This window comes from Callionymus lyra, chromosome 9 (assembly GCF_982586985.1).
Source record: "Callionymus lyra chromosome 9, fCalLyr1.hap1.1, whole genome shotgun sequence".
NCBI lineage: Eukaryota > Metazoa > Chordata > Actinopteri > Syngnathiformes > Callionymidae > Callionymus > Callionymus lyra.
This window is the reverse complement of record NC_141826.1, coordinates 26,963,949-26,978,504: the sequence shown is the minus strand read 5'-3', so window position 1 is coordinate 26,978,504 and position 14,556 is coordinate 26,963,949. Positions and strand designations below refer to the sequence as shown.

Below are 14,556 nucleotides of genomic sequence, written 5' to 3'. Positions count from 1 at the left end.
GAATTGATCAAATAAAATGAATTGATTTTTCTTTTTGGAGAAAAAGTAAACGATTTTAAGATAAATAATCAAAATATATAAGATGAACAGAAGAAATCTGGTGAAAAAATATATAAAGAATAAACATTGAAAGTGAATCAAATAAAACATTATTTTAATGACATGTTTTTAGGGAACAACAGATTTAAAAAGTCAAAATATAAACAAAAACCCACAAAAAACAATCGTAAGAAACTAAAGATCGTATGAGGATCAAATAAATAAATTCTATTTGTTTCTATTTTCACGAGAAACAACAGTTTTAGTTTCTGAGCTTCAATGAAGGTTTTTATGGTTTTTCCACCAAAGTTTCCATCGAAGTAAAAATCCTTTAAACACTAAAATTAAACCATGTTGTGATTAAAGCAACAGATGTTTGGATCTTCATGGATGAAGTACTAGTTACTCGTATAAATATATATATTATTGTGTGTATTATTGTGTACATTATTGTGTATATGGTGGACAGGCAGATAGCCGAGAGACTCACGCGTCAGAGTGTCCTGCAGCTCAGATCCCGCCTGCAGGAGGCAGCGAAAACTCTCCATCACCTCAGAGTCTGGACACATGGTTCACGTCGTCCTCATGAAGTCCTGGTTCTCCAGCGACGGGTCCAGGATCCAGATCTGAGGTCTTTGCTGCAACACCAACATGATCCGTCGCTGGCTCCTCCCCTTCCTCACCCCTCCTCCCCCTCCCTCCCTCCTCACCTCCTCCCCCGTCCTGCGTCATCTCTGCACCGAGCAAACACTGCCAACTCCCCCCCCTCTCTCCCCCCCCCTCTCTCCCCCCCCCTCTCTCCCCCCCCCTCTCTCCCCCCCCCTCTCTCCCCCCTCACCCTCCTCCCCCTCCAGAGTCAGACTTACTGGATTGTTCCACTGTTCTCTCTCTCTCTCTCTCTCTCTCTCTCTCTCTCTCTCTCTCTCTCTCTCTCTCTCTCTCTCTCTCCCTCTCTCTCTCTCTCTCTCACTCTCTCTCCCTCTCTCTCTCTCTCTCTCTTTCTCTCTCTCTCTCTCTCTCTCTCCCACTCTCTCTCTCTCTCTCTCTCTCTCTCTCTCTTTCTCTCTCTCTCTCACTCTCTCTCCCTCTCTCTCTCTCTCTCTCTTTCTCTCTCTCTCTCACTCTCTCTCTCCCACTCTCTCTCTCTCTCTCTCTCCCTCTCTCTCTCTCTCTCTCTCTCCCCCTCTCTCTCACTCTCTCTCTCCCTCTCTCTCTCTTTCTCTCTCTCTCTCTCACTCTCTCTCCCTCTCTCTCTCTCTCTTTCTCTCTCTCTCTCACTCTCTCTCTCCCACTCTCTCTCTCTCTCTCTCTCTCTCTCCCTCTCTCTCTCTCTCTCTCTCTCTCTCCCCCTCTCTCTCACTCTCTCTCTCCCTCTCTCTCTCTTTCTCTCTCTCTCGCTCACTCTCTCTCCCTCTCTCTCTCTTTTTCTCTCTCTCTCTCTCTCTCTCTCTCCCTCTCTCTCTCCCTCTCTCTCTCTCTCTCGCTCTCTCCCCCACACTGGGCGAGCAACAGAAGGTCTGAGACACTCGTTCTTTTCTTCTTCTTTTCTTCTTCTTTTCTTCTTCCTACACTTGAACCCGTGACTCCAGACTTTTTCTCTTTTTCACGTGATCTTCAGTTATTAATCCGACTCGAGATTAACCTGCGATTAATCGCGATTAATTAATCACAAAACATGACATCATTGTTTTTCAAGATTATTTTTTTAAACATTTGATTATTTTATTTTTATTTAAATAGTTTAATTAAATGGAATTTATTTTATTTTTTATACTTAAATTAAAAAACATAAAATATTTCAAAATGAATTCATTTCTTTTTTACACGTTTGATTTTCTATTTTTATTTTCTTACTTTTAAAAGTACTTTTATATTTGAGTAACATTTTATATTGAATTTAAAACTAATATTGAGTTTAGAAAAAGTACTTTTGAATAAAAAAAAATCAAACTATGTGTAAAAAATATATATAATTTAGAAAATCATTATGAAAAAATTCTACTTTCAATAAAACAAACTTTAAATTAAATTGTAAAAAAAAAAAAAAAAACATTTAAAAAAAAAAAAAAACATTTGAAATTCAACTGTTTTCTGATGAAACTGATTAAATTATTATTTTAATCTTTAACTTTAGTTTCTTCTTCTTTTTCTTTTTTTATCTCGAACATCACGTTAAAATTGTGTTTTCCCGGGGTCAAAGGTCGATGACCTCCACCACTGCATATGTATTTATGGAAGCCAGGGAGGTCGTTCACCTTTGACCCTGAGACTATAAATGGGATACCACAAACACATTTGTCCGATCATGACCTGATCCACCTTCAGTCACAGTCTCCTCTGGTGACGGTGACCACGAGGACCACCAGGAAGTGGACACCAGCTGTGGAGGACGCCATCAGAGACTGTTCTGACACCACGGACTGGAACATGCTGCTGTAGTCTCATGGTGAGGACATCGAGGGTCAGAACCTGCCCCACCTTCTTGTGCCCCCCTCAGGGCCCCCTGAGCTCTTCCCAGCTTCACCTCACTCCTGGTCCACGATTTACTTCGGAGGACTGGTCCAGGTAAGGCTGCTGGTCCAGGTAAGGCTGCTGGTCCAGCTCGACTGCTGAACCAGCTGAGCCGCTCCAGCAGGTCTTCAACCTCAGTCTACGGCTGGAGAAAGTACCAAGTCCCTAAAAAGATCCGAGCGAGGAAGACACTGGAGCTGATGGTCCTCAAACATCTCAGGCCACAAGTCCAGCACAAGACCTCCTGCAGTTTATCCACTGGCCAGCGGTTGGTTTAGAAGAGGCTTCACCTCCTGCAGCTCAGTGAGGAACCTGTTCCTGGACCATCTTAGGTGGATCATCTGTGGTTGAAGCTGGACTCACTGGTGACATCACTGGACAAACTACTGTCCATCACTGATGACATCATCCTCTGAACACATGGAGCACCAACGCTCCTCCCATGATGCAACACTCATAGACTCAGGGACTCATTCATTCCTTGTGTTATTAGTTTGTTTAATTCTGAGTGAAAACATGATGTTATTCTATGTTAATCTTTATTATTATTATTATTATTTATCTTTACTTATGTGTCTTATTACAATTATGTCATTATGACCCACTGCACAAAATTGTGCTTTTTTAATTCTGTAAATTAACAGTATTATATAAGAGGAAATAGTATAAAATAAGCTTTAAATATGTCTTTCTCAATAAAATTGGGCTAAAATCAAGATCTAAGAGATAAGTTTGTAAAGAAAACGTCGCGTCATCAGCATAAACAGAAACAAAATGGCCGACAAGAGGTGAAAGTTGGAGGCGAAGAACGTAAACTCACAGAAATAAATAATAAATAAATAAATAATCAATAGATCAATAAATCAATAGATAAACAGATAAATAAACAATAAAATGAGACGAAACAATCGAGAAAAAGCAGTTTTTATCTTCAAAACATTCAAATTTATTACAGAAAAATCTTCCGAACTCAAACAGTTTCAAACGATACATTCAGCCGAAGACGAGTCTCGACGCTCGGGAAGTTTTTTTGTACAAAAAGTGGAAGAAAATATTTGATTAAAATACAATCGTTTTTTTTAAATAATCGTGTTTTCAGGCAAAAAACTCTGAGAAGAAAACGTCAGGAATCTTGTCACAGTGAAGATGAAAGTGTAGCCGCTGACGAGTGAGAGAGAGAGTGAGAGAGTGAGAGGGTGAGTGAGAGAGTGAGAGAGAGTGAGAGAGTGAGAGGGTGAGAGAGTGAGAGAGTGAGTGAGAGAGTGAGAGAGAGAGTGGGAGAGTGAGAGGGTGAGAGAGTGAGAGAGAGAGTGAGTGAGAGAGTGAGAGAGAGAGTGAGAGAGAGAGTGAGTGAGAGAGTGAGTGAGAGAGAGAGAGTGAGTGAGAGAGTGAGAGGGTGAGAGAGTGAGAGTGAGACGGTTCAGATCCATGAGTCAGCGTTTGTTATTTTACAAAAATAAATATATCTATATATAGATATACTTTAGATATAATCTAATATAATCTAATATAATCTGTTTTTAAAGGTCAATTCAATCATTTCAATCATTTCCATCAATTAAACATTTTATTGTAACAATAATATCTTAAATAAATAAATTTACTCTCAAAAGTCAATAATTTGATTCTTAAAATACATTATTTTTCACTTTTAAATAATAAAAATAAAGTTTTCAATCCACAAATGACTCGACAGTCACTTCTACTGATGTCTGGAAACCATTTTATCTCCGTTTGACAAGGACGGCGTGTGACGGCTAGGAGTGAGACTGCGAGGAGTGAGACTGCTAGGAGTGAGACTGCTAGGAGTGAGACTGCTAGGAGTGAGACGGCAAGGAGTGAGACGGCTAGGAGTGAGACTGCGAGGAGTGAGACGGCTAGGAGTGAGACTGCGAGGAGTGAGACGGCTAGGAGTGAGACTGCGAGGAGTGAGACGGCTAGGAGTGAGACGGCTAGGAGTGAGACGGCGAGGAGTGAGACAGCTAGGAGTGAGACTGCGAGGAGTGAGACTGCAAGGAGTGAGACTGCTAGGAGTGAGACGGCTAGGAGTGAGACTGCGAGGAGTGAGACGGCTAGGAGTGAGAAGGATAGGAGTGAGACGGCTAGGAGTGAGACGGCTAGGAGTGAGACGGCTAGGAGTGAGAAGGATAGGAGTGAGAAGGATAGGAGTGAGACGGCTAGGAGTGAGACGGCTAGGAGTGAGACTGCGAGGAGTGAGACGGCGAGGAGTGAGACGGCTAGGAGTGAGACTGCTAGGAGTGAGACTGCAAGGAGTGAGACGGCTAGGAGTGAGGAGGCTAGGAGTGAGACTGCGAGGAGTGAGACTGCTAGGAGTGAGGAGGCTAGGAGTGAGACTGCAAGGAGTGAGACGGCTAGGAGTGAGGAGGCTAGGAGTGAGACTGCGAGGAGTGAGGAGGCTAGGAGTGAGACTGCAAGGAGTGAGACGGCTAGGAGTGAGGAGGCTAGGAGTGAGACTGCGAGGAGTGAGACTGCGAGGAGTGATAAGACAGAGTGAGACAAAGTCTAATAATAAAATATATATGTAACATTTAAGCTAAAGAGCTTCAAGAATAAATATGTGAAACAAAAGATGACAAAGATAAATTGAAGTGGAATGTTTGAAGCTCATGAAACAACCTCGTGATGAAGACACGTGTGTGTGTGTGTGTGTGTGTGTGTGTGTGTGTGTGTGTGTGTGTGTGTGTGTTTGACTCCAGGTTTTATGACATCATTTTGGTTTCAGCAGATGATGATGAAACACAAACATTTTCAACTGAACTAGTTTTTAAATTATCGCTGAGTTTCAACAGTTGAGGTCGTTTGTCGTGAAAGTTTTATTCTTTAAATAAACAGATCAGTGTCTTCAGAATATTCTCGTTTCACATGTTCAACCTTTTTTTAAAGCATTTAATGAACATTAACATGAATTCAATACTATCTATTTTATTTTGAAATAAATCATTTTCAAAATGAATTTCTTTTTGTTTTAATATTATTATTCCAATCATTCAAAAATCAATTTTCTTAATTCAATGTTTAATTTGTTGTCTTTAAAACATTACAGTGACTGCAGACACGACGTGGTCATGTGATCGTCTGTGCGTCACATGATTGGTTCGATCAACTCGTTGCTCTGTTGCTTTTGTCTGGAGATTCCATCATGAAGATGTTTTTAAATATTTAAATTACAATATCAAACGTACATTTTATTTATATGATATGTGTATTTATATATATAATATTTATATACAAATTCAACTTTGTTTTAAGTACAAAATATTGAATTAAAGACTCAATAAATGTAATTTTCAAGAAAACTATATTTAAAAACCATAATTCAAAGGTTAACATTTGAAATGTTCAAATATATTGACGACACTGATGCACACGAAGGTTGTGAGTTCATGACCTGAAACTGATTTTTCTTTGTATTTCAATCTCATCCTAAACAACTTCTCGAGAGGTTTTCTTTGAACTAAAACTAAAAAGTCCACAGTGCACTTTTTGGTTGATATTTGGCTGTAAATAAACGACGAAAACAACATTTTTAAAGGAGAATTTGGCTTGAAACGGCGAAAAAAAACCACCTGTGTTCAGTCTCGACGTTCAGCAGACGACGTGGACGTGTGAGCGACTCGGGTCATGCAGGCCAGTTATAGACGCTGCTCGTTAAAACACAGCAGCGGAGTCGAGGTCGTGGACGAGGTCGTGGACGAGGTCGAGGACGAGGTCGAGGTCGTGGACGAGGTCGAGGACGAGGTCGAGGACGAGGACGGGGACGAGGTCGGGGACGCGGTCGAGGACGAGGTCGAGGACGAGGTCGGGGACGAGGTCGAGGTCGAGGTCGTGGACGAGGACGAGGTCGAGGACGAGGACGAGGTCGTGGACGAGGTCGAGGACGAGGTCGAGGACGAGGTCGGGGACGAGGTCGAGGTTGTGGACGAGGTCGAGGACGAGGTCGTGGACGAGGTCGAGGTCGAGGTCGTGGACGAGGACGAGGTCGAGGACGAGGTCGAGGACGAGGTCGGGGACGAGGTCGAGGTCGTGGACGAGGTCGAGGACGAGGTCGAGGACGAGGTCGTGGACGAGGTCGAGGACGAGGTCGAGGACGAGGTCGAGGACGAGGTCGAGGACGAGGTCGTGGACGAGGTCGAGGTCGTGGACGAGGTCGAGGACGAGGTCGAGGTCGAGGACGAGGACGAGGTCGTGGACGAGGTCGTGGACGAGGTCGAGGACGAGGTCGAGGACGAGGTCGAGGACGAGGTCGTGGACGAGGTCGAGGACGAGGTCGAGGACGAGGTCGAGGACGAGGTCGAGGACGAGGTCGAGGTCGTGGACGAGGTCGAGGTCGTGGACGAGGTCGTGGACGAGGACGAGGACGAGGTCGTGGACGAGGTCGAGGTCGAGGTCGTGGACGAGGTCGAGGTCGAGGTCGAGGACGAGGACGAGGTCGAGGTCGAGGGCGAGGACGAGGACGAGGTCGAGGTCGAGGACGAGGTCGAGGTCGTGGACGAGGTCGAGGTCGAGGTCGAGGTCGTGGACGAGGTCGTGGACGTGGTCGAGGACGAGGTCGAGGTCGAGGACGAGGACGAGGTCGAGGACGAGGTCGAGGACGAGGTCGTGGACGAGGTCGAGGTCGAGGACGAGGTCGAGGACGAGGTCGAGGACGAGGTCGAGGACGAGGTCGAGGACGAGGTCGAGGTCGTGGACGAGGACGAGGTCGAGGTCGAGGTCGAGGACGAGGTCGAGGACGAGGTCGAGGTCGAGGACGAGGACGAGGACGAGGACGAGGACGAGGACGAGGTCGAGGACGAGGACGAGGTCGAGGACGAGGTCGAGGTCGAGGACGAGGTCGTGGACGAGGTCGTGGACGAGGTCGAGGACGAGGTCGTTGACGAGGTCGAGGACGAGGTCGTGGACGAGGTCGAGGACGATGTCGAGGACGAGGTCGTGGACGAGGTCGTGGACGAGGTCGTGGACGAGGTCGTGGACGAGGTCGTGGACGAGGTCGTGGACGAGGTCGTGGACGAGGTCGAGGTCGAGGACGAGGTCGTGGACGAGGTCGTGGAGAGGTCGAGGACGAGGTCGAGGACGAGGTCGTGGACGAGGTCGTGGACGAGGTCGAGGACGAGGTCGAGGACGAGGTCGTGGACGAGGTCGTGGAAGAGGTCGTGGAGAGGTCGTGGAGAGGTCGTGGAGAGGTCGTGGAGAGGTCGTGGGAGAGGTCGTGGACAAGGTCGTGGACAAGGTCGTGGAGAGGCAGCGTGTTCTGCGTACAAACAACTCAAAGTCATGCCTGGCACTGCAGGAGATAGAAAAGTATTGCAGCTCTGCATGCGCGAGGGCAGAGAAGGTTCATCGTCATGTCCTCAAAAGTTCTGGATCCTGACGGACGGGCCTGATGTAAGTTCTGGATCCTGACGGACGGGCCTGATGTAAGTTCTGGATCCTGACGGACGGGCCTGATGTAAGTTCTGGATCCTGACGGACGGGCCTGATGTAAGTTCTGGATCCTGACGGACGGGCCTGATGTTCCGGGTCAGCTGAGCTGCTTCAGGTGCTTGTACGACAGCGGCGTCACTGCTGCCACCTGCAGGACAAACGTGGCATCGTCACGGCAGAGTCGAGGGAGTCGAACCGACACCAACATTCACCAGCGATTGAAACGAACACCACGAGCCTCCACCACAGAAGAAGAAGAACAAGAGGTTAGTTAACACCAGTTTACCTGGAGGTTCGGACGACGTCGCCCTCGGAAAACTAGTGAAGAAACGAAGAAACGTTACGTTTGAAGGAGGACCTGAAGTTCACTGAAGTCACTGAAGTCACTGAAGTCCACTGAAGTCACTGAAGTTCACTGAAGTCACTGAAGTCACTGAAGTCACTGAAGTCACTGAAGTTCACTGAAGTTCACTGAAGTCACTGAAGTTCACTGAAGTCACTGAAGTCACTGAAGTTCACTGAAGTCACTGAAGTTCACTGAAGTTCACTGAAGTTCACTGAAGTTCACTGAAGTTCACTGAAGTCACTGAAGTTCACTGAAGTCACTGAAGTTCACTGAAGTCACTGAAGTTCACTGAAGTTCACTGAAGTTCACTGAAGTCACTGAAGTCACTGAAGTTCACTGAAGTCCACTGAAGTTCACTGAAGTTCACTGAAGTTCACTGAAGTTCACTGAAGTCACTGAAGTCACTGAAGTTCACTGAAGTCCACTGAAGTCACTGAAGTCACTGAAGTCACTGAAGTTCACTGAAGTTCACTGAAGTCCCTGAAGTTCACTGAAGTCACTGAAGTCACTGAAGTTCACTGAAGTCACTGAAGTCACTGACATTCACTGAAGTCACTGAAGTCACTGAAGTTCACTGAAGTCACTGAAGTTCACTGAAGTTCACTGAAGTCACTGAAGTTCACTGAAGTTCACTGAAGTCACTGAAGTTCACTGAAGTCACTGAAGTCACTGAAGTTCACTGAAGTCACTGAAGTCACTGAAGTTCACTGAAGTTCACTGAAGTCACTGAAGTCACTGAAGTTCACTGAAGTCACTGAAGTCACTGAAGTTCACTGAAGTCACTGAAGTCACTGAAGTTCACTGAAGTCACTGAAGTTCACTGAAGTCACTGAAGTCACTGAAGTCACTGAAGTCACTGACGTTCACTGAAGTCACTGAAGTTCACTGAAGTCACTGACGTTCACTGAAGTCACTGAAGTCACTGAAGTTCACTGAAGTCACTGAAGTCACTGAAGTTCACTGAAGTCACTGACGTTCACTGAAGTCACTGAAGTTCACTGAAGTCACTGAAGTTCACTGAAGTCACTGAAGTCACTGAAGTTCACTGAAGTCACTGAAGTCACTGAAGTCACTGAAGTCACTGAAGTTCACTGAAGTCACTGAAGTCACTGAAGTTCACTGAAGTCACTGAAGTCACTGAAGTCACTGAAGTCACTGAAGTCACTGAAGTTCACTGAAGTTCACTGAAGTTCACTGAAGTCACTGAAGTCACTGACGTTCACTGAAGTCACTGAAGTTCACTGAAGTCACTGAAGTTCACTGAAGTCACTGAAGTTCACTGAAGTCACTGAAGTCACTGACGTTCACTGAAGTCACTGAAGTTCACTGAAGTCACTGAAGTTCACTGAAGTCACTGAAGTTCACTGAAGTCACTGAAGTCACTGAAGTCACTGAAGTTCACTGAAGTCACTGAAGTCACTGAAGTTCACTGAAGTCACTGAAGTTCACTGAAGTCACTGAAGTCACTGAAGTTCACTGAAGTCACTGAAGTTCACTGAAGTCACTGAAGTCACTGAAGTCACTGAAGTTCACTGAAGTCACTGAAGTCACTGAAGTCACTGAAGTCACTGTATTTACGTCTTAAACGTTGAATAACGACTGACGTTTTTCATCCAGTTCAGGGTCAAACGAGTCACTGGTGTGACACCAGTGACACTTGGACTCGAGTTAGAAACTAAAACATCATCTTGTGTTTAGTTCTCAGTGAAGGAAGATCAACTTCAATCGATCCTGGTTTTTAAATCAAAAGGTAATTCAATCAAACGATGACTATTGAGACGAGCGCCACCTTCGTGCCTCTCGCCCCGAGTAGCTGGGACCAGACAAATCAATGAATTATAAAATAAACAAATGTGATGTTTAATTGACAAGAAGCTTAATTCAGAAGACAATTGTTTTCATTATTTTCTTAGTGTTAATGTCTAATATTTATCAATTATTATTTTAAATGTCAGTATATTTTTACTTTATTTTAACATTTCAAAGATTTTAATTAATATTAAACGAGGAACATGATCAATAAATAAAAATCTAGTCACATTATAACATTTTTTACTAATTATTTTCTTAGTAAAGTTTAGTTTTGACTGTTACCTGTTTTTTTTAATACTTTCTAATGAATTTTCTGACAGAATTTAACTGAACAATCAGAATAAACATGTGATTTATATTTCAATCTATCAAGTTAGTGTGATCAGTAAAAAGAACTGGATAGAAAAGTCCAACAACGATCCACTCGTATCAGGAAACATTCATGTTAAACAAGAATCAACACAAACAAACACAAACATCAACACAATCACGTGTGAAAACCAACAAAGTATCACCGACACTTGCACACACACAGAAGCTCATGCAGGGGGCGCTGCAGCAGGTCTGGGAGGCTGAGAGGAGCAGGAGGACCTCATGACCTCATGACCTCATGACCTCCCTTCAGCCGACCAGAGCTGGACCACAGAGACACTCGGACCTGCGGGTGTTCGTGGGCTGTGATTGGCCGAGAGGCTCCAGCAGGTGAGCAGGTACCTGGTCAAATGATAGTATTGGAAGCTTCTGAAAAGGTTCTGGTGAGGAGGGGCCGCGATGAAGATCTGGGTGATTGTTGACCCCCAACACTGTGAACCAGCTTCTTCTGGAAGGTTGAAGACACCAGAGGCATGACTGACTGACAACACACACACACTTTCTTCAACCTATACTATCACCATTAAACACACACACACACACACACACACACACACACACACACACACACACACACACACACACACACACACACACACACACACACACACACACACACACACACACACACACACACACACACACACACACACACACACACACACACACACACACACACACACACACACACACACACACACACACACACACTTTAGGTAAATGTTAATAAAGCGACGACAGACCGATGATGACATCTGGACGTCCATCTGGATCCACAGATCATTTGAGGAATGCGTTACTCTCTAGAGACAATATTGTACATATTTAAAAGCATTTTTCTTTAACATTAAAATCACACTGAACTTTTCTTGGATTAAAAACACAAACTGACAAATGACTACCTTTGTATGAGTGAAATAAATTATTTTCCAAGTTTAAACCTTCGTCTAAACTTCATCATTTTTCTGAATTAAATATTTGATTCTGTAATTTTGACGTTATTTTTTAGTTCTTCAAATATAATGAGATAAATTCATCAGTTTTAGAATTTTATATCATTTCATTTTCCCCGTCTTTGATTCATCAAATGTGTGTATTTCTGGAATAATCTTCAAACCAATAAAATAATATATTCAAGTCAATTGATAATATATTTATATGTTTTCTCCAAAGTATTTATGATTCAAATAAAATATGACGAAGTATAATCGAACTGTAAGTTTCCCTTTTTTTAAATAATATTTAATTGATCGACTAATTGATGGAGAATTTTTTTTTTGTGATCATATTAAATATTTTTTCCACCAAATTAAATATCTTTTAATCAAATTAAATATTTTCCATCAAATTAAATATTTTTTAATCAAATTAAATATTTTCCATCAAATTAAATATTTTTTAATGAAATTAAATATTTTTCCACCAAATGTATTTTATTTTTAATCAAATTAATTATTTTTTGATCAAATAAATATTTTTCCATCAAATTAAATATTTTTTAATCAAATTAAATATTTTTCCATCAAATTTATTTTATTTTTAATCAAATTAATTATTTTTTGATCAAATAAATATTTTTCCATCATATTAAATATTTTTTAATCAAATTAAATATTTTTCCACCAAATTTATTTTATTTTTAATCAAATTAATTATTTTTTGATCAAATAAATATTTTTCCATCAAATTAAATATTTTTTCCATCAAATTAAATATTTTTTTAAATCAAACTAAATATTTTTTAATCAAATTAAATATTTTTTAATCAAATTAAATATTTTTCCACCTAATTTATTTTATTTTTAATCAAATTAATTATTTTTTGATCAAATAATGAATTTTTCCATCAAATTCAATATTTTTTAATCAAATTAAATATTTTTTAATGAAATTAAATATTTTTCCACCAAATTTATTTTATTTTTAATCAAATTAATTATTTTTTGATCAAATAAATATTTTTCCATCAAATTAAATATTTTTTCCATCAAATTAAATATTTTTTTAAATCAAACTAAATATTTTTTAATCAAATTAAATATTTTTTCCAATAAATATATAAAGAACTGTCTCGAACACAACTGTTCACACACACTCACACACACACACACACACACACTCACACTCACACACACACACACACACTCACACTCACACTCACACACACTCACACACACAACTGTTCACACACACTCACACACACACACACTCACTCACACTCTCACACACACACACACACACACACACACACACACACACACTCACACACACTCACACACACAACTGTTCACACACACTCACACACACACACACTCACTCACACTCTCACACACACACACACACACACACACACACACACACTCACACACACACTCCAGGTATTGAACGTCTTCTGAGGCACAAACACACAGGAAACTCTATTATTTGATCAGAATCGTTCACGTCTGAGTCTCAAGAAAGTGTCGAGTGACGCGAGGAAGAATCTAAACACAAACTTCGCACAAACATCAACACAAATCAAAGCTAACACAACAAACGATGAATGACAACATGTTCCAGGACGAGGCTGCAAACCTGAAGCTCGTGCAGGTTGAAGGTTCAAAACCTGGTCATGCAGGAGGAAAATAAAGGGATGGAAACGAGGGAAGGGTCACCACGGGGTCACCACGGGGTCACGACCCACGAGCAAGGCTGTGCGACAGCAAGGGAAGAGGAAAAGAAAACCTTCAGTCACTCCACGAGAAGCTGTGAGTGCTGTTGGTCTGAGACAACATGAAGATGGTGGACGTCCCCGAGGAAGGAAGACGTCGCTTCATCTGAGGGTCCGACAGTCGCAGCCAAGAGAAGACGAGAGAACGAGAGAATAGAAGAGGAGAAGTTCAGAGTCACTGGTTAACGAGAGAGTAAAGCTTCGACGTCACTGAAACACTTCCACAGATACTTTACAACAGAGAGGTCAAGAAGGTCAAAGAGGTCAAAGAGGTCGGACCTGTCGGGTGTTGGAGCTGCCGGGCCGCCGGAAGACCACGAGCAGGATCTCGGGCAGGAGACTGAGCAGGACCAGCATCACGATGACCAGCCAGGACGACACGGAGCTCAACATGTTGGCGAACACGAAGTACAGACGCTGCTGCTCCAGGAACGGCCTGTAGGGGGCGACGCACGGAAGAATTCAATCTCTCGTTCAAGTAAAATACGGAGAGAGAAACATGTAAAATAAGATAATGTTGATATCAGGATTATTAAATATAAACATATATTTATTAATGCAAATATTAATGTACAGTTGACTCAGTGGGCGGAGCTTATGACAAAGAAAGCCTCCCATTGGTTGATGTTGTAACAGCTTGAGCTTCACTAACATGTTTGTGTGAGTGTGTAAGTTGTTATATTAACACAAATATCAAAGATGTTGTATCAGACGAGGATGGTGTGAGTGACAGGCCCGCCTGTCACTCAAGTGAACTGACCAGATGATTCCTCCCCAGAAGAAGCTGAAGAACAGGTAGAAGGCGAGCGAACCCCAGATGACGAAGTGGTTGATCCAAGTCCAGTGTCGAGTGTCCAGAGCGAGCTGCAAGAAAAACACGTTTATCAAGCGATGAACATGAAGGAACAATAAAATATAGACATTTAAATTCATTTTTTTGTAAACTATAGTAACACAGATAAGATCTTTGACATCCAGTTACAGAATAATAATAATAATAATAATAATATCATAATAATCACAATAATAACAATAACAATCATAATAATAATAACAACAACAATAATAATAACAATCATAATAATAACAAAAATAACAATCACAATAACCACAATAATAATAACAATAATAACACTAACAATAACAGTAACAGTAACAATAATAATTACAACAATATAAATAATAACAACAATAATAATAATAATTATAATAATAATAACAATCATAATAATAACAAAAATAACAATAACAACAATAATAACACTAACAATAACAGCAACAGTAACAATAATAACAACAATAATAATAAAAATGATTACAATAA

The 14,556-nt window shown here is 42.0% G+C and overlaps 3 protein-coding genes across 12 annotated transcripts in view; 1 reads left to right on the top strand and 2 right to left on the bottom strand.

Annotated features, from left to right (window-relative positions):
• Positions 1 to 678, bottom strand: part of mcf2a (MCF.2 cell line derived transforming sequence a) — a 59,915-nt gene extending 59,237 nt beyond the window's left edge. The window contains exon 1 of the mRNA XM_087799046.1: positions 530 to 678. Within this exon, the coding sequence (XP_087655172.1) occupies positions 530 to 608 (79 nt within the window). The 5' untranslated portion in view covers positions 609 to 678. The remainder of the gene's footprint in view (positions 1 to 529) is intronic.
• Positions 679 to 3,464: 2,786 nt separating this feature from the next.
• Positions 3,465 to 8,017, top strand: LOC148072499 (uncharacterized). 10 transcript variants are annotated; one of them, XM_087799865.1, is made up of 5 exons: positions 3,465 to 4,786; positions 5,012 to 6,255; positions 6,550 to 6,603; positions 6,688 to 6,825; positions 6,880 to 8,017. In XM_087799865.1, exons 2-5 carry the CDS (start codon positions 6,193 to 6,195, stop codon positions 7,969 to 7,971), a joined length of 1,347 nt encoding a protein of 448 aa, XP_087655991.1. In that variant the 5' UTR covers positions 3,465 to 4,786; positions 5,012 to 6,192; the 3' UTR covers positions 7,972 to 8,017. The 10 variants fall into 10 exon arrangements, with proteins under 10 accessions (XP_087655991.1, XP_087655994.1, XP_087655998.1 ...); XM_087799868.1 differs by having other exon boundaries at positions 3,465 to 6,255; positions 6,880 to 7,083; positions 7,150 to 8,017; XM_087799872.1 differs by having other exon boundaries at positions 3,465 to 6,255; positions 6,880 to 7,622; positions 7,730 to 8,011.
• The window catches only part of atp11c (ATPase phospholipid transporting 11C (ATP11C blood group)), a 73,700-nt gene continuing 67,147 nt past the window's right edge, over positions 8,004 to 14,556 (bottom strand). Inside the window, exons 27-30 of the mRNA XM_087799848.1 lie at positions 13,993 to 14,096; positions 13,512 to 13,668; positions 10,865 to 10,970; positions 8,004 to 8,140 (exon numbers count right to left, since the gene is read on the bottom strand). Of these exons, the coding sequence (XP_087655974.1) occupies positions 10,869 to 10,970; positions 13,512 to 13,668; positions 13,993 to 14,096 (363 nt within the window). The 3' untranslated portion in view covers positions 8,004 to 8,140; positions 10,865 to 10,868. The remainder of the gene's footprint in view (positions 8,141 to 10,864; positions 10,971 to 13,511; positions 13,669 to 13,992; positions 14,097 to 14,556) is intronic.